This window comes from Grus americana, chromosome 1, assembly GCF_028858705.1.
Source record: "Grus americana isolate bGruAme1 chromosome 1, bGruAme1.mat, whole genome shotgun sequence".
NCBI lineage: Eukaryota > Metazoa > Chordata > Aves > Gruiformes > Gruidae > Grus > Grus americana.
The window spans coordinates 89,526,499-89,544,551 of record NC_072852.1 but is presented as its reverse complement, the minus strand read 5'-3'; the positions used below and the strand labels follow the sequence as shown (position 1 = coordinate 89,544,551).

At 44.3% G+C, this 18,053-nt stretch overlaps 1 protein-coding gene across 4 annotated transcripts in view; it reads right to left on the bottom strand.

Moving 5' to 3' along the window:
* GSK3B (glycogen synthase kinase 3 beta) overlaps positions 1–17,409 on the bottom strand; it is a 156,445-nt gene extending 139,036 nt beyond the window's left edge. Inside the window, exon 1 of one of the 4 annotated variants that reach the window (XR_008575514.1) lies at positions 15,813–17,409. Coding sequence is in view for 2 of the 4 variants with exons in the window: in XM_054813643.1 (XP_054669618.1) it covers positions 15,813–15,900 (88 nt within the window). In the remaining 2 variants the exon portion in view is untranslated. The remainder of the gene's footprint in view (positions 1–15,812) is intronic. The other 3 variants (XR_008575515.1, XM_054813643.1, XM_054813644.1) reach the window with 3 other exon arrangements.
* Between the last annotated feature and the right edge of the window lie 644 nt (positions 17,410–18,053).

The following is an 18,053-nucleotide window of genomic DNA, read 5'->3' as shown; positions in this document are numbered from 1 at the left end:
TTAGAACTACATGCCAAGGCTAGGACAAACCATTGCATATGCTAAATTCCAAGACTGAAACTAACCTCTCTAAGATAATCTAAGCAACCTTTAAGTGCTAAAGCTGTGGCCAGTTTCACAGATCCTCAGTCTTCACATCCACTAACTGCCAGCAAGCTGCCAGTAGGACAAGGCTACTTCATCCCAAGGGGGTGAAGGAACAGGATCAGTGCACTATAACCGAAATTCATCCCAAGACCATGCAGAAATAACCAGAATACCAGAAAATAAGACTGTAAGGGACTACAGGCTGTCTTAATTAAAACCTCTCTAAACTTCTCTATATAAACTACCTTGCAAGCTTCATTTTTAAAACAGCCATTGCCAGGAATCTGACAGCCTTCCTAATCTACTCCAGTGCCCCTGTTGTTCTTAAAAGTTGACTCGACTAACTTAAAGCATGTTTGCTGCAGTTTAAGCCCACAAATTGTTTCATCTCCAGTGGAGAAGACAGCTTAGTCTTTTCATTCCAGCTATCTTTAATGTATTTAGAAAACATTATCAAAAGAAGTCTCCCTTCGGTCTCCTCTAAAAGAAATCATCTAAAGTGCCTTCAGCTTTCCCTTAGAGCACATTTTCTAGATCTCTGACCATTCTCCTGCACCTGCAACTGTTCTTCTCCCAGTACAATACCAACACTCAGTGCTGCACTTTAAGTTAGCCTTCTCACTTCTTGGCATGCTCGTAAGCCTAAGTTAATGTATTTTACGTGACATTCCTGTTAATACATTCAGTAAAAAATTTGCTAGTTCTGCAACGTAAGTTGATTCATGGCGACCATGCAAACATCTAACTCCAGGTTCTTCTCTGCAGACCTCCTGCCTTCCCAGTTATTCCCCACCCTGTTACCTGCACAGCCAAGTCTTACTGAAGACTAATAGACTACATCTGCAAGTCTAGAATGTTTACTCAGATCAACTGCAGGAAAACTTACTACTACACCTAAGAAAACTCTGCAGAACCCCTTGACCCATCCTCCTAGTTTGGCCACGAGTCCTGACCAACTTCAAAGGAACATTTATTTCATAATGGCTGCAGACCCTTCTTAGACAAAAAAAAGCCTAAGTTTCTGCCAGGATATGTAAAATAGTTAACAGTGTTGAAGTGAGCACAGACAATATAAAGACATTCCATTTGCAGGAAGGGACATACTGGGTCAGATCAAGGCGTTACCTAATCCACTCTCCTGTCTTTGAGAGCAGCCATAAGCAAACACCCAAAGAATAACACCACAGCAATTAACAATTCTCCAAGCGATAGAGGACACAGTGAGGAGGAGTGCCATGCTGGACTTTGTTCTCACCAGCTGGTTAGTATTCAAGGATCACCTCCTCCAAGCTCAGGAATGATGCATCCCAACAAAGAGGAAGTCAGGCAAAAACACATGGAGGCATGCATGGACAAATACGGAACTCCTGGACAAACTCAAACACAAAAAGGAAGTCTACAGAGGCTGGATGCAAGGGCAACCAGTGATCAAGTTAGGAAAGCTAAAGCCCTGATAGAATTAAATCTGGCCAAGGACATCAAGGGCAACAAGAAAAGGTTCTATAGGTACATCAGTGATAAAGACTAGGGAAAATGTGGGCCCTCTCTGGAAGGAAACAGGAGACCTGATTACCCAGGATATGGAGAAGGCTGAGGTACTGAACCACTTTTTTGCCTCAGTTGCAAGTGCTCTAGCCACACCACCCAAGTTGCAGAAGGCAAAGGCAGGAACTGGGACAATGAAGACCACCCACCATAGAAGAAGATCAGGTTTGAGACCATCTAAGGAGCCTGAAGGTACAGAAGTCCATGGGACCTGGTGAGATGCATCTGCGGATCTTGAGGCAACTGGCAGATGAAGTGGTTGAGGCACTAGCCATCATATTGAGAAGTCGTGGCAGTCCAGTGAAGTTCCCACCAACTGGAAAAGGGGAAACATAACCCCCATTTTTAAAAAGGAAAAAAAAAGGAAGACCTGGGGAACTACAGGCCAGTCAGCCTCACCTCTGTGCCCGGCAAGATCATGGAGCAGATCCTCCTGGAAACTGTGTTAAGGCACGTGGAAAATAAGGAGGTAATTTGTGACAGCCAACATGGCTTCACGAAGGGCAAATCGTGCCTGACAATTTTTGTCGCCTTCTATGATGGGGTTACAGCGTTGGTGGATAAAGGAAGAACAACTGATGTCATCTAGCTGGACTTGTGCAAAGCATTTGACACTACCCCACATAACATCCTTGTCTCTAGACTGGACAAGTTTAGAGGTTGGATGAAACTTTGGGCAACGTGGTCTAGTGGAGGGTGTCCCTGCCCATGGCAGGGGGGTTGGAACTAGATGATCTTTAAGGTCCCTTCCAACCAAAACCATTCTATGATTTGACAGATAGACCACTCAGTGGATAAGGAATTGGCTGGATGGTCACACTCAGAGAGCTGTGGTCAACGGCTTCATGTCCAAGTGGAGACCAGTGATGAGTGGCGTTCCTCAGGGGTCGGTATTGGGACTGGTGCTGTTTAATATCTTTGTTGGTGACATGGATAGTGGGATCTGAAGTTCGCTGACAACACCAAGCTGTGTGGTGCAGTCGACACGCTGGAGGGAAGGGATGCTATCCAGAGGGACCTTGACAAGCTTGAAAGATGGGCCCGTGCGAATCACATGAAGTTCAACAAGGCCAAGCGCAAGGCCCTGCACATGCATCGGGGCAGTCCCAAGCACACGTACAGGCTGTGCAGAGAACGGATTGAAAGCAGCCCTGAGGAAAAGGACTTGGGGGTGTTGGTTGACTCTTACTCCACGTGACCTGGCAACATGTGCCTGCAGCCCAGAAAGCCAACCATATCCTGGGCTGCATCAAAAGAAGCACGACCAGCAGGTCGAAGGAGGGGATTCTGCCCCTCTACTCCGCTCTGGTGAGACCCCACCTTGAGTACTGCATCCAGCTCTGGGGGCCCCAGTACAAGAGAGATACCGAGCTGCTGGAGCAAGTCCAGAGGAGGGCCTCCTTTTAAGAGGTTTCAGTTATGTGGTCTATATATCCTTTTCTTCAAAGAACAGCCCTGGGGTGGGTCACTTCGTAAGAATCTGAAGAGTACCATATTTTTTAAAAATGTAGTTTCAAATAACTTCTAGAGGATTTCAGCTACTTCTCTTTTAGTAGCACAAAGGATCTTTTTTTTCTTAATACTATGCCAAGATGAAGTAAAAGTGATTCATAACTGCACCAGCCTACCTTCCTGCATTCTACAGAAGAAAATACACTCTTGAACTTTCAGTAGCAGCAACAACTCTCAAGTCAGATCATCCAACTTCCAATATATCATTATAGTTCAGCTCCATTTTTCATGCCATTTGAAGAGTTACACATTATATAGTGTATCTCAGGACATCCAAAGAGATACATTTTACAAAGGAGAACATTTCATATATAATTTACAAATCTGGTGGAATGCCAGTATTACTGCATTAGCTCTTGTATTTTCAATTAAAAATGGGGGAAGGGTACAACAAAGTAGTTCTATATTTAATGTTTGACTTATTTTCCATGCAAGCACAAAAACTAGTAATAAATACGGCTGAGGCTATTCCATACACAGAATAATTCTATACTGTAGGGTTGAAGAAAGTGGTGAGAAACAACAATGGTCAAATAATCACTACCTGACTCGTATGTTTTGAGTAGCTTTCATATCAATACAGACAAAATAAGAATCAAAGTAAATCTGTACAAGAGATGCCCAGAGCAATTCAAGGGATTTCAACAAACTAATCTCCAGGAGTTCAGTTACATCTGCTCTCTTCAGTGTCAGATGAAAGCTCATTATTCCTCTTTATCTGCAGACAAATTCTCCACCCCTTTATTAGCTATTTTTTCTGACAAAATCCTGGACATTATCTGAATTTTTAGTATAGTAGAGAACAAAGGCAAGTATAAGAGGTCTTTCAAATATACTAAACTCAAAAAACTGCATCTATATTCTCAAAGCAAAACTGTATTACCCTATGTACAGCAGTCTTCTAGACAGTCTAGTGCTCAGCACTGACGCTCCGTCCTCCTTACTGCATGAGCACCCTGCATTAGTTCTACAATTTAATGGACTGATACATTTTTCATATCTTCTTCCTCATATTTCTCAAAAAAATATTTGGCATACTAGCACAGGAGACAGAGATACCACTCCTGCTAGCCTCCCCCCTGCTGCCAGAATTGCTTACTCCATTCACGCAGACTCAAGGCGTACCTGTCAAGTACTAGATGAGGGCTGCTCACCCCCACAGATGAACCCACACACAAGCAAAGGCCAGCACACCACAACTTTAGGACCTCACTGGAAGCACAGCAGCACACAAGAATGCTGGGAGAGGCAAAAGCACCACAGTACTGAAGACACTGGGCTGCACGTTAAGCATGAACATTCAAAATAAGCAAGTTAAAACATACACGTTACCAGTCTTGCCAGAGAAGCTTTGAAAATAAATATAAGCTTTTGTACTCATGCATTAAGGCACAAAAATCAACCTACCCAACATTTAGAACAAGAAAAGGACACAGGCTTGCAGCATTTCTGTGACAGTATATGCTACATTAGCACAAACCTATCTTGAAATATCAACAGCATTGTCAAATCCCTACACTTTTTCCACATATTAGTCATGGCAATGCTACAGTAAGAATGGTTCAATGTAATGCTTGAATCACCTAGTCAAAAAAGTGACAGAGAAAATATAATTGCCTTTTAAAAAAAAAAAAAAGAGAGATGTACACCTACTACAGGCATAGGGTTTGGGTGTAACTGGTTTGAGGGTTTTGGTGTTGGGGTTTTCTGCTTTTGCAATAATATCCTGATAAATCCATGGGTACTGAATCCCAGCATTCAATACAGATCACTAAATAGTGCTGTAAACACTTACAAAACTTTTAAGCGTGCCTCAAGCCCCTCCCCAGACCAAAAACTTTTAAAGCCATTGAATGAAAGTAAAGTCTTTTTTTAGAGTGACATAGTGACTATGTCCTTACTTGACAGCTAACCTCTTAGGAATTTTAAAAATAGCCACATACACACAAAAATCTTGACAATTTATCAGAGTCAGAAATCCCATTTCCTACCTTACCAATATGTTCCTTAAAAATTGGCTTGCTGACAACTTAAATGCAAGAACTGCAGCCCAGAGACAAGTGTCCCATAGTTGCAACACTCAGAGGGAAAAAGGCATTTAGAGTGATAGAGGACAGCACATTAGGTTGCAATGCAGCTTCTTTCAGAGCTCCCTTAGCAGCATCAAAATTAAATGTTAATGCTAGTGGGACAGGCTATTACTAAGTCACAGAACATATCATGTGAAGTCAAATGAGAAACAGGTTTGCTATTTCTGACAAAACAATTATTGTTCAAGTATTAAAACATAAGTCCCAAGTTTGGTCTGCAGAAATGTAATTAGTCAACCCAGATTTGGCAGAACATTTTAAAGCAGTCTGTAAAGGCTTTAAAGTAGAAGCTCTAAAGCAAAGCCTTCACACATGGTCTAGGTTTAACTTCCAGATCTCAGAAACCTAGATCATCTCCTCCCCTCATATCATATTTCTGACAATGCATATGTTTGTCTCTCTCTCCACTCACAAATATATATAAAAAGTAACAGAGTAAAAGGAGATACTAGAGGACAATTTATTATGAGTTATTCTCATTTGGAATCTACTGATTTTGACCTCGTCTACCAGGAACTCCTTCCTGATTCCAGTTGCTCTTAAAAAAAAAAAACTAAAAAAAACCACAAAAAAAGAAAAACCACAAAAAACCCTCTCACCCAATACAATGCCTCTACAATGTCCAAATAGTAAACTAAAAGGCATATGTAGCTACTACATGTTCCAGAGTAACTCTAGAAGAAATTCACAGTTTGTAATTAGGCCACCAGTTAAGAATGAAAGTTAGGCTTTCACCGGATATTTTGAAATGCAAGCAGTGTCATTATCTCAATATGAGTACTTCAGAAGTATCGTAATTATGAAGTTATGGATGTAGCATAAACATCTTTGCACTATCCCCTTTTAGAGTTGGCCCACTGTAATCAAAATTTACAGTCACTCATGAACTGCTCAAACATTACCAGTGAAAAAATAATCCAGTGTATTATTAATAAAAATAAAAATCACAGGCTATTGCATAAAGCCAAAGCATTGACACCCCACAGAAAGTGTTGTTTGTTGCCTCATGAACATCTATACCTGTCTGCAAAATCCCACAGGCCTTTCAAGGGTGCCACCTGGGAAAACAGCTGTTACTCTTTTGCTGTCACAGATCCCAGCAATGCCCTTGTCAGCTTCCATAGATACTGAAAGCCAGTAACTCCAGCCAAAGAGAAGCTTCAGTCCATTGAAGTTAAGCCTATCATGAAATAGAAGAAACATGCAGATTTGGTAGCATTCATTACCCCACGAAGACCTTCTATTAAGCCAAGTACATTTCTAAAACACATGCCGATTGACATTCAGAGAATTTGCTGGTGAACTTTATTACTCAGACACGTAAAGAGTCCAACAAACAGACTCAACTGCCATCCCCATGACACTTGCATAATAAAAAACACCTATATAGAACCCCCCAACTAACTCATGCCTACTGCACTGATCAGGACCAGCAAGCTTAAAGTTGAGTTCAATCTAAAAATGGCAGTACCTTCCTTTCTGGGAACTGCAATCAGAGCTCTCCCTGCCCTCCCACTGAGGAATGTCATCTGAATTTCAGGCCCAAAATTTCTGGAATAGTAAAGTTATCCCATTCTGCATATATCTCATGCTTTTGTCTCTAGTATATTCACTAGTTGATCCGCTAGAAAACAAAACCAAACAGAAAAAAACCACCCAGCTTTCCATGGGCCTTTAAAGCATTTCCCCAAGACTCAAATCAACTCTGCAGTCCATTGTGGTTATTAAAACACATAATCGAAAATTAACAATTATTGCAAACCTATTTCAAAGTCTCTAAAACTGAACTTTTATTAGTAAGGTTTCTCTGTTCTCTGAGGAACACAGGAAAAAAGCATTAACTTGCAACTGCTACACTGCATTACACTACACATATCCATGGCTCCCAAGCCAGTACATACAATCATGAATAAGATCGCAAGATTAGAAGTGAAACGGTCAACAGATACAATCTTCAAGGACAACATTATTTTCCACTTCTTTAGGTTTCAATTGAGCAATTATATATATAAAGGAAAACCATTCCAGAAGCCTTACATCTACTCACCTGCAAAGACTATGCCTTGCCAGAAAGCTTTTCTTCTTTCAGCAAGGCACAAAACATTTTATCTGATGCTGATACTCAACCTCCCACAAATGTGGGGAAATTCATCTACGTCTATGGATTTCATTCATGGGGATACAGATCTGTGCCAAATGATTCATGTTTACTTGGCCAACAACCAAATATTCTGTCTATTTAGGCAGATGAATTTGTGTCCCCTTCCTCCCCCAAGGAAACCCACTCATATAGGTCAATTCATTGTGTTACTTTTTTTATAGATACTTAGAACAAATGAAGCACATGAGAGATAGCATACAAATAATATAGGTTCTATGTAACTGTTTGCAGCAGAGTGTGAATTAAGAAAACCAAACAGATTGGTGCTATCAACTGCGACTAAATAGTTTTTCCTCCTTCTACACTGCAAGAAAAGTCAAATTCTTCTTTGCAGCAGTCACATTTTAGTTTATCTTTCTGCAAAACATATTCTTGGCCTGTCTGAAAATTAAACAATTGCCTGCATTCCTGGCAAAAGATACTTCTTTGAACTACAGGGCTTGTAGCCGATGAGAATTATATTCCTACTAAAAAAGCCAAAACAGACAATGTTCTACAGTTGTGGCTGTAAGAAGTCTGCCTTGGTTGGAAAAATTCAGCTGCTGCTTCCCTTCTGGTTATAACTTCAGAGCCAACACCCAACTTCCCTCCTTCTAAGTGCTCTGATCCAAAAGCCTGTGGCAACTTTTGCAGCTACACTAAACACTTATCTTTGTGCATGCACAGTAGCACAGTATTCGTAAGTCCCATACACCCTCTACAGTATTACTACTTATCCAGGGGTATCAATCAGTAACATCTTCCCTTTCTCTTCTGATCAGCAGGTCTCTTATTACGATCATCTACTGTCAGGCATTTGGACTGCTAACAGGTTTCTTCAAATCTACCCAACCACCTGAAGAGACACATCAAGCAATGTAACTATACCACTACACATTCCTATAATATACTATGTTTAAGAGACACTTTCCAGACTCAAAAATAAAATCATCAGAAGCTACCTAAACAAAGGAAAAATACTAGCAGCTACCTAAATAATTCAACCCAACCTTATCATAATACCAGTGTAACAGCCAGTCACTACTTTTAACATGACTACATTAGTCATTATAACCTAGAAAGCAAGAGACACTCAGATATATTCAGCCTTCCTACAAAGTCACGAAACTATATTTTTCTTAGCTGCATGTTCTTTCTTAAAAGCAAGCTAAAGTGAATTTCCTATGGCAGGCACCAAGGCCCTCTGCAACCCCACAGCACTATTCCTTCAGCTAACTTGATTCCACATTACTGACATAAAAACCTAGCAAGTAATCAAGAAATTAATCATGTGGAAGATACTTTGCAACTCACTTTCACCCAGTTAATATCAACTCACTAGTCAAGTACACATGCAGGAAGCACTGGTACTGATACTAAGCTTATAGCCCCTCAGCTGATGAGGCTAAGCCAGAAAAAAATGGGTCCACCGATATAAAGAAGTGGTAATAGTCTTGGCGAGGACTGGTGCGTAATAGTCTTGGCGAGGACTGGTGCCATTCCTTCTGAAGGAGCTGCTGCTGTACAGCTTTTGTTCAAAAAAAAAAAAAAAAAAAGCCCCTCAGTACTTGACATTGACAAGCCATCTTACCACCTTCCTTTCTTCCATTATAAGACAGACTAGGGTGAGAACACAAATCGCCTTAAATGCTTAGATCTACTTCCCGTCTGCAAAAGATAAAAGTACAGAATGAACTGCTTTGCTTTATTTCCTTTTCTGAACAACAGACAAGTCATCTGTGGCAAGAGCACCTAATGAAAAGATTCTTTGATAGCACTGATCATACAAGAAAAACCACTGTCCACTTCTTTTAGAGACACATCAGTATGACTTCTGGGCATCCACATTTTTTATAATTCTTAGAGAGCAATACAAAAATGCTTTCAGTAAGGTCTCCAACATGGATTTCTGTTGAAGTCATCTCATCTCTCCTACTGCACAGCCAGACCTTCACTTAGCAGCACTGTTACAGTATATAAGATCAAGTAGAATATGTGATGTCTTATGGACTACACCTAGACAACTGACCCTCTCTCTACAGCATGGCAAGCCAATACCAGTGGTAGCAAGAGGGATTCTGGAGATTTGGTGAAAGTAGGTCTTCTACCTATAGTGGTTATCCAAATATAGTTTGCAAAAGCTTCAGGTAGAGCTTCATTTTAGGCTTCTGTTTAATGAGATACAGCAGTGCTGACCAGGAAGACCTCATCTGAGCATGACTATGCTGTTGTAGCCATTTCTCAGAGAGGCACATCTTACTACCATGCCTCACACCTTTCTTACCTTAAGGCTAGATTGCTGCAATGCACTCAATATATGGCTACACTTTAAAACAATTCAAAAATATAAAGTGGCATAGACCATCATGCCTCCAAACTTAGGTCTTCCCCAATAGCAGTATGCAGTACTTTGGCAACAACCTCTAACGGATGAGAAGTGCAAAGGGTGTTCCTGGTTTCACACCCAAAGAGAGGGGGTTTGACCTGTACAGCACCCTGTGGGTTTGAGCCTTTATGTCTGAGGGAGTATCTTTTCTTGACACATTGTAAAAGCTGTAATAAGCATTTATTTTCAACATACATAAATAAAGGAGCATCTATTTGTGCGGCTTACTGAAGGAAGTGCTGACAAGACAAAGTTTTGGATTTTATATGGACTTGGGTCAAAGAAAAATGACGAGAGATGTTTTGAAAGGCATTTAAGCTTTCAATAAGCTCCTTTTCAGAGCTGCTTGACTTTAAAAGTTTTGTTCATCTTTCAAGGCTGCACAGGGCTGATGCTCATTAAATTCAGAAAGCAGCCAAGTAACTCCACCAGCCATAGAGCTTCTGCAGGAGACAGCCTTTAACACTTCCCACACTAGCTATGGGTGACTAAAAGTCCTCAGAGTAAAGTTAATTTATTTTTTTTAAACAAAAACAAAAGGGAGAAAACTCCAGAAAAATGTTCAAGTCTTAAGTCTATAGAAAATTCTGGAAACTCAAAGGTAACAGACCTTCCAACTTGAAATGGGACTCATCAAGTCATTCAAAACAAAAAGACTCCCAACAGTTTGAACCAAGAGGCTGCAAGTGTTCTCCAATCACCTTGCGTATTATTAGCTAATGTGTTCAAATAACTAAGAGGTTTAGCATTAATTAATTTTCAAAAAATGCTAGAGCTAGTCACAGCACAAAGCTTTAACTGCAGGCTTTTTGCAGATACAAATACCCTGTAGGGATATGTGTGTCTTCTTCACATCACTCATCCATCCAGTTCAAGAAAAAGCATGGGGTGAGGGAACAGCAATAGCCTACAGATTTGTTTCATTATGAAGACCTGCAATGAGTAAACTGGACACAAATATTGGAAAATCTTTTATGTTCTATCTAAAATAGTGCTTAAAGATACAATACATCACAATTCTGTGGAGTGGTCTTCAGCAATATATGCCAAAGAATTACTTCTTATCTCCCAGGAAAAAGATCAGAGTACATAAACTACCACTGCTTTGTGATACCTACAAGGCCCTATCAAGGGAAGGGATCAAGTGATACAATGACTTCCAGAGCCAGGATGCATACAAGCAAGGAACATACTCCATAAGCCTTATGGGTTTCCACAGCTGTGTAAATAGGTGAACGAGATGATTAATATATTGCTAAGAAATACAAAAGGTGAATCAAGTGATAATACAGGAGAGGCTCACCTCCGGGGAGCAGTGCAGGGAAGAGGGAACATGCATAACAGTGACAGAACAAGAAGAAAAGGTTCAGAATAAACCCCAATATGTCTTACAAGAAAAAAAACAACCAAACCACCAGCTGACAGAAATATGACATGGGGGACACAGCAGAATAATCAGTCAAATGATCAGTTGACAGGTTCCACTGGCAGGTCTCACTTTTTTATTAGTTATTTTTCTGCTCAACTACCTCTGACAACGTGAATAAAGAGAAAATAGTTTGGCAGTGTTAGAATGAAGTATAGCAGATGGCTGTTTTATTCCTTTTCAGACTGCAAGGCATTACTTTGGGGCACTATAGCATGAGACACTTTTCACTGTAGCACACGTGGTCATTAGCTGACCCCATTAGTGCATTTTTTTCAAGTTTAGGCACAAGGAAAGCCGTTCACCCAGCAGCAGTCAGAAAGCTGGACAGGGCTAGGATCAGTGACAGCCAGACACATAATGCTCAGCAGGCTTCTGGAAGGGAGTGATCTTCCTCTCTCCAGCAAGGAGAGCAGGATGAGCGGCTTCCAGTTTCAGAAACCAATTAGGCAGAAACTGCTATCAAAGCAATAGAGAGGGCCCTACCCTAACCGGGTTGAGAAACAGAAGGTGGCATTATCTCAATTGTTTTGCCAGTTTCAACAGCCCCACTCATTCCTTCTTGCTGAAGTTGCCCAGGGTGCTCTTTTCCGAGGCTCTTCCTGGACATCACACAGAATTAAACTGTCACCTAGATACCACATGCTACCTAAAAAGCACTCACTTTCATATCCTGGCTTGTGGAGTGGCTACTAACAGAGCAACAAACTCCTAGACTTTATTCCTTCATGAACCACTTTTTAAAGAGCCATTACACTAATGAAAGATGCATCGCGCTCAAATGCCAGCAGCAGCACCACACGTGAACAGTACACAGCAATACAGGGCTACCAAGCTATTGTGCTTTTAGGAAATTATGCAGTAAAAAACCAGGAATCTAAGAAGAAAAGAAAAACTTCAACAAAAACCAAGTTTGGCACCACTATAACATTCTTCCAGGGAGTCCAAAATGAATTACTACAAGATTGTCCTTTAGATTTTGCAACCAAGAGTATGTGTACAACATTAGAATTAGCTAAAGCAAATAAAATTGCCTTCCTCACCCTCCAAGTTAACAAATACTGCATAACCAATTACAGAGCCATGACACTCACACGAGGAGCGAAAACGTCTTCATGGCAAGCCTTAGCCATGACAGTATTTACTGGAGACCAACAAGATAATTGGCTAGTTACAATAAGTACTGCTGTCTACAAGGACTTGGTGTTACTTGAAACACTTATTTTCCAGAAGCTCAGGGAAGAAAAAAAAAAAAAAGAAAAAATCAATTCCAGAGTCATTAGACGAAAACTCTCAAACTGCAAACTTCGAGACTTCTATTTTTACACAGATATTTTGGTCATGTGTTGCATGACTACCCTTTATATTTCAGGATTATTTTTGTCCCATTTGGGAAACAATGTACATCTGGAAGCAATGCAAGAACAACTAGGTGAAGAATAAAAGAAAGCTTCAAGCTCATACCTCTTTTCTTATACTATAACCAGCAGGATGGTAGTATCAGCAAGTGGAAAACTGGAAGCTCAGCTCCCTCCTGTTGAGGGACAGGCTCAACACAAGGAGCACGCACACTTTTTTGTGCGGGGAAAGTGGAAAGCCTACAAACCCAGCAATATGGAACTGCACAAAGAATAACACATTTGAGAATTACTTCAATGCAGGAATCCATGTGGTGGGGTACAAAGAATGGTGGAGTGATTTCAAAATACAAATAGAGAAAGAAAAAAAGAAGTCAGATTTCAGAAGGTACTCTTGATGCTGGTATGGCTTGAAAGAGATACACAAAGGGCTCCTACTCTTGCAGAGACGTTACATCTATTATAGAGCAATGAGAGGAGCATGCACGAGAAGTCATCCTTCCCCAACAGCCAGAGAAGCAGCAGCTGTTGGCAGCTGCCCATCCTTTCATTCAAGGCTCAGGCTTTCTTAACAACTTCTGAGAACAAAGTCTCATAAATTAAGTCTAATAAATTACACAGGGAAGAGATGAAAATTCCTTGGTCACTCTTTCTCCCCCATATACCTTAGGGAGAAGGGCAATCACCATACAGTTCTATTACTGCTCCTCCCAGGTAACACAAGGATCAGTGAGCCCTTCTCCACTATTTTATCAATCCTTTCCTCATTGCTTGTATCCATCCTTCCTAGATAACTGTTGCAGTGCTCAGCCAGGAGTAGCAATAGCTGCAGAGACACCAGAGCAAAAGTGACTTCATCATTTAATTTCACCACTGCTCTGGGCTTACAAATAAAAGCAAAAAGGTTGACATCAAACAAGTCAGGGTTTGCTCCCTGATGACTTGGAAAAGACCTGCACCAAGACAGAGGTATTGAAGATGTCTGAGATACTCTGAAGATACTGATCCATCAATTTTCACCTGCCTCACAAGGACACTTTTGTCCCAGCTTTCACTCAAAAGGGTTCAGAACGTAACTAAGTATCAGTCTGTAAATATATAGCAAAATGAAAAGGCCAGCAAATTCTCTTCACCCCACAAGTGATTTATTTCATTATTTTTTTTAAGGCACTCAACACTGGTAATAGCTAACTTGCTACATCATGCCATAAGATGCTACCAAAACTCATGAGAGCCAGAAAAATATAACTCTTTTCAGCACCCAGGAATTCTTCTCTTTTACAAAGCAAAAAAATAACCCAGTTAACTTCCTAGACTGTCTTACACAGATAGATTAACTGAAAATATCAACTGCATTTCTCAGAGTCCTTGTACATGGTTCTCTTGCTTTGTTCTGACATTTTTTTCCAGACAGCAGAAGGACCAGGAACACATGACTACAGTGACTGTGGGGGTTATCACAAGTGGCGTGTGTGCTTTATGCTACGGCCTTTGTTTCTCTCTCAGTGTTACACACTTGGGATTGAACCATATTTGCAAACTTGTTAGTCTGCATCAGTTAGCACCCTCTTCACAGGCAAGCATCTGTCTAGTCTTTGACCTCAAACGGGAAAGGAGCATTAATGACCTTTCAAGAATCAAGCTGTAGAGCCTGACTAAGACAAATTTAGTTGCTGAGCATGACAGGCCTAGGTCTCACTTGGTTTAGACAGCCACCTGCAGAAATACTGACCAAGAAGACCCGCTTCCTATTCCACACTTGCATAAAGTAAATCAATAAATTAAAAATAGTCACACACAGGTTTTCTCCATACAAACCAAGAATCCTTAATAAATGCTAATTTATTAATGCTGGACCTGATCAAACCTACACTCTTATGCTGCTAATATGGGTTAACTGCACCCATGGTTTATGAAGCGCCGCAGGCATGCTGATCATACAGATACAAGGTAGACTACAGACCCTGAGCCCAATGCTCTCTTCAAGGCTTCAACCGCAGTGGAAGACATTTCGGTGCAGAAAATCATCAGAATTTCTGATCTGTCAAAAAGTTCACACTCTTATAGCACTTTGGCATGAAATGCATAAAACAATACAATATATATGCACGCACGCACGCAGCCATGTCAGGTGTGGCTGTACGCAAGTATCAAATAGATCAATTGAATGGTAATGCTTATCAAGCATTCCAGGTCCCATTAAGATGCTACCACCCTGCTTTTCCATAATAAAAAGGAAAATATCTCTGAGAACTACGCTGTCAATATGAATCTGGAAGAACAATTTAGTTGTTAATATGAACACATTCAAATCAGAAGAAATTCCCTATTATAAACATATACAAATCTTCAGCAACCTGGAACAGGGCCTTTTTCCATTCACACTCTACATTTGTTCAGATTTAATACATATTTTTAATTCACACAAAACAGCTAGTCCCACAAGCTAGAGTACTAAGGATGGGCACATACTAAACACAATTTCCAACATGCCTGTGCAGAATAAAGCACAGGCCTCATTCCTAAAAATATTCCTCTGATCAGAAAACTGGAAAAGGCATGCCAAGCTTGAAATAACTAGTCTATAGGCTCACATGTCAAAACAACCATTTTCTTATCCTGTCTACTGAGCATTTTACCAGAGCCTTTAGGATATTAGAGAGACACCTTTTGTAAGGACCCCTCCCCCTCCTTTTTTTTTTTTTTTTTTAATGGGCTGGACTAAAAGGTGCTCACACCCGATCTATGGGTACATGGAAAAATCTTTCAAGCTCTCTCCTTCAGAGCCAGGAGTGCTTAAAAACATATAACGAACGTGAATGTCACGGCCATACCCGTGTGCCCGTAATTCGTTTCCTCCTTTCAAGGGGAAAATAAAAAGGAAATACAGGCTACGGAGCTCCCAATCCGTTCACAAAGGGGGAAAAAAAGGCTTTTTAACTAGCCAGAGAGGCCGCTTACAACGCTGGCAGCAATCAGAACCTAAGGAAGAGGACAAACCAACCGGCATTTTTTGTCCGACAGGCCCCAAACGAAGCGGCGGCGTGCGCCTATTCAAGGTTATTGGGGGGGGGGGGGAAGGGTTGGGGAAGGGGAGAGAAAGGGAGCTGCTTCAGCCGGGGCTGGCGCCGCTCGATCGCTCGGCCCCCGGCCGGGCTCCCGCCCGCCGCCTTACCGCCTCGGCGAAGAAGGGTGTGTGGGGGGGAAAGCCCCGGGAAGGGCCAAACAGAGCCACCCACCCCCCCGCGCAGGGCGGCAGGATACTCACGGCTAACTTTCATGCTGCCGAAGGCCGAGGGCTGCTGCACCGGCTTGCAGCTCTCCGCGAAGGAGGTGGTCCTGGGCCGCCCGGACATGGTCTCCCGCTCCTGCTCTGCCCCGATCACCTCTCTCTTCCTGCCTTCGCCCTCCGCCTCGCCCCGGCGGCTCGGCGGGCCCGCCTGCCGCTCCCTCGCTCGCTCAGCTGGAGGAGACGGGCGGGACGCGCCACATGAAACGCCGGGCCCCCCCCCTTCCCCCCCCCCGGGGAAGCCCCCTCCCCTCTCGGTCTCTGTCGCGCTCTTCGCCCGGCTTCTTCTTTCTCCTCCTCACGCCGCCCGTTTCTCACAAAACCATCCTTCCCGGCAGCGCCGGTGGGTCCGAGAGCCGCCTCCGCCCAGTCCGCAGCCCCCCCGGCGCCGCTCCCGCTCCTGCTCCCGGCCGCGAGCGAGGGGGGTTTGCTAGGCCTCGCTGCTCCCACCCTGGGCGCCAGTCACATGGGGCGGAGGCTCACGGCCCGGTTCCTCTGATCCCACCGCTGGGTTTCTCTTTTTTCTCTTTTTTTTTTCTTCTTTTTCTTCCTCCTCCTTCTTCCCCCTCCCCTCTCCTCTCCTTCCCCCTCGCCTCTGAGGGAGGCGGCAGGGAACGGGACTATTTTTTCCCGGCGGAGGGATCTCGGGGCTCCCGGATCCGCCGACAGGCGGTGATGCGACCTCTCGCAAAGGGATCCGGCAGGGGCGGTGGAATCCGCGGCGGGCGGAGTAGAGGTGAAGCGGCCCGGGCGGCCTCGCTCGCTCGTTAAGGCTTCTCAGTGCAGCGCTGAGGCGGCGGCTCCGGCGCGGCTCCTCATTGCGCCCGCAGGGGCAGCTGGCGGCGGCTCAGGCTGGGGAGGCTGCACTGCGGGTGGCGGCCTGCGGCGGCGGCGCAGGCCATGACGGCGGCGGTGGCGGCTCCCCGGCTCCTCCTCAGCCGGCTTCAGAGCGCTGGCGGCGGCGGCTGTTGCTGCTGCTTCCCCGGGCGTCCAAGGCACATGGGACTCGCCCGCCCGGCTGAAGCCTCCCGCCGCTCCCTCCCGGCGCCAGCTGCTTCCCGCCGGGCCCCCCTCCCCGTTTCTGCCGATCAGTCCCTTTGTCCCCGCTGCTGCCTCCGCTGCGTGCCGGGCTCCTGCTGCTGCGCTCTGTGTGTGCGCCAAAGCCGCGCAGCCGCCTATGCCCGTCGCCGCCCTACGCTGCGGAATGGCCCTAAGCACCTTCTGTGAATACCCAGCCGAGGAGCCCGACGCACTCGTTAGCCCCCAGCCCGAGGCCCTTACGGAAACATCCGAGCCTCATCGGGACCAATCCCGAGGTCGTTACGGAAATGCCTGTAACGGGTCGTAACCAATCGCGAAGTCGACACGAGCGCCACCGAATCTCCCCGAAGCGAAACGGAGACCCAATCGGAAAACGCTGCCACCGCCCTAGCAGCGCGGTCGGGGAGCCAATAGGAAGGAGCCCTCTTTTCCGGCTATTGCCGGGCCAACCCGAAGAGAGCCGAAGAGAGAAAGCCAATCAGGGGGCGCGCTGCCTCTGTCACACAGCCCTAGGACGGTTTCAAGCCGCAGCCCGAAGCGTAGAGCGGGCGCGGGCTGCGATTGGCTCCCGACGATGAGGCGGCCCGAAAACGCAATCCAGCTCTCCGCCACGGGCCAATCCCCAAACCCGGGGCCGCCGGCAGCGCCTACTCCCGTTAGGGCACGGCCGCTCACCTTTATGACCTCACCGAGTGCAGAGGGCGGGGCTGGGGGAGGAGTGCGCATGCTCAGTGCGGTACGAAGCCACCGCCCCTCAGGCCCTGCCTGCTTTCCGGAGGCGGCTCCGGGGTCGGTCCCACCGTGAGGGGAGGATGCTCGGGCAGGGCGGAGTGAAGGGGGTGGTGTGAAAGAAACCCCGCCCGAACACCCCAAAACAAGGGGGTTTGTGCCTAAAACCGTCAGGGAATGAGGTCCTGTGGGCCTGCCCTCAATCCCTCGTTAAGCTGTGAAGGACAAAGACATTGAAGCAGCCGTTGCTACTGCGTGCAATGTCATCTCTAGGCCTTTGGTGTGGTTGGTGGCAAAACTCAGCTGCTGTGGGAAAGGGGTAGCAGTGTGGTGAGGTTGCTCGTTAAGAAAATATGATGATGGTTTGCTGGAAGTCACAGAGGTGGCGCGTGAAGTGATTGTAAACCTATTTTGCAGAAACTGGGCTGTGCAATGGGGAAAGAAGATCAA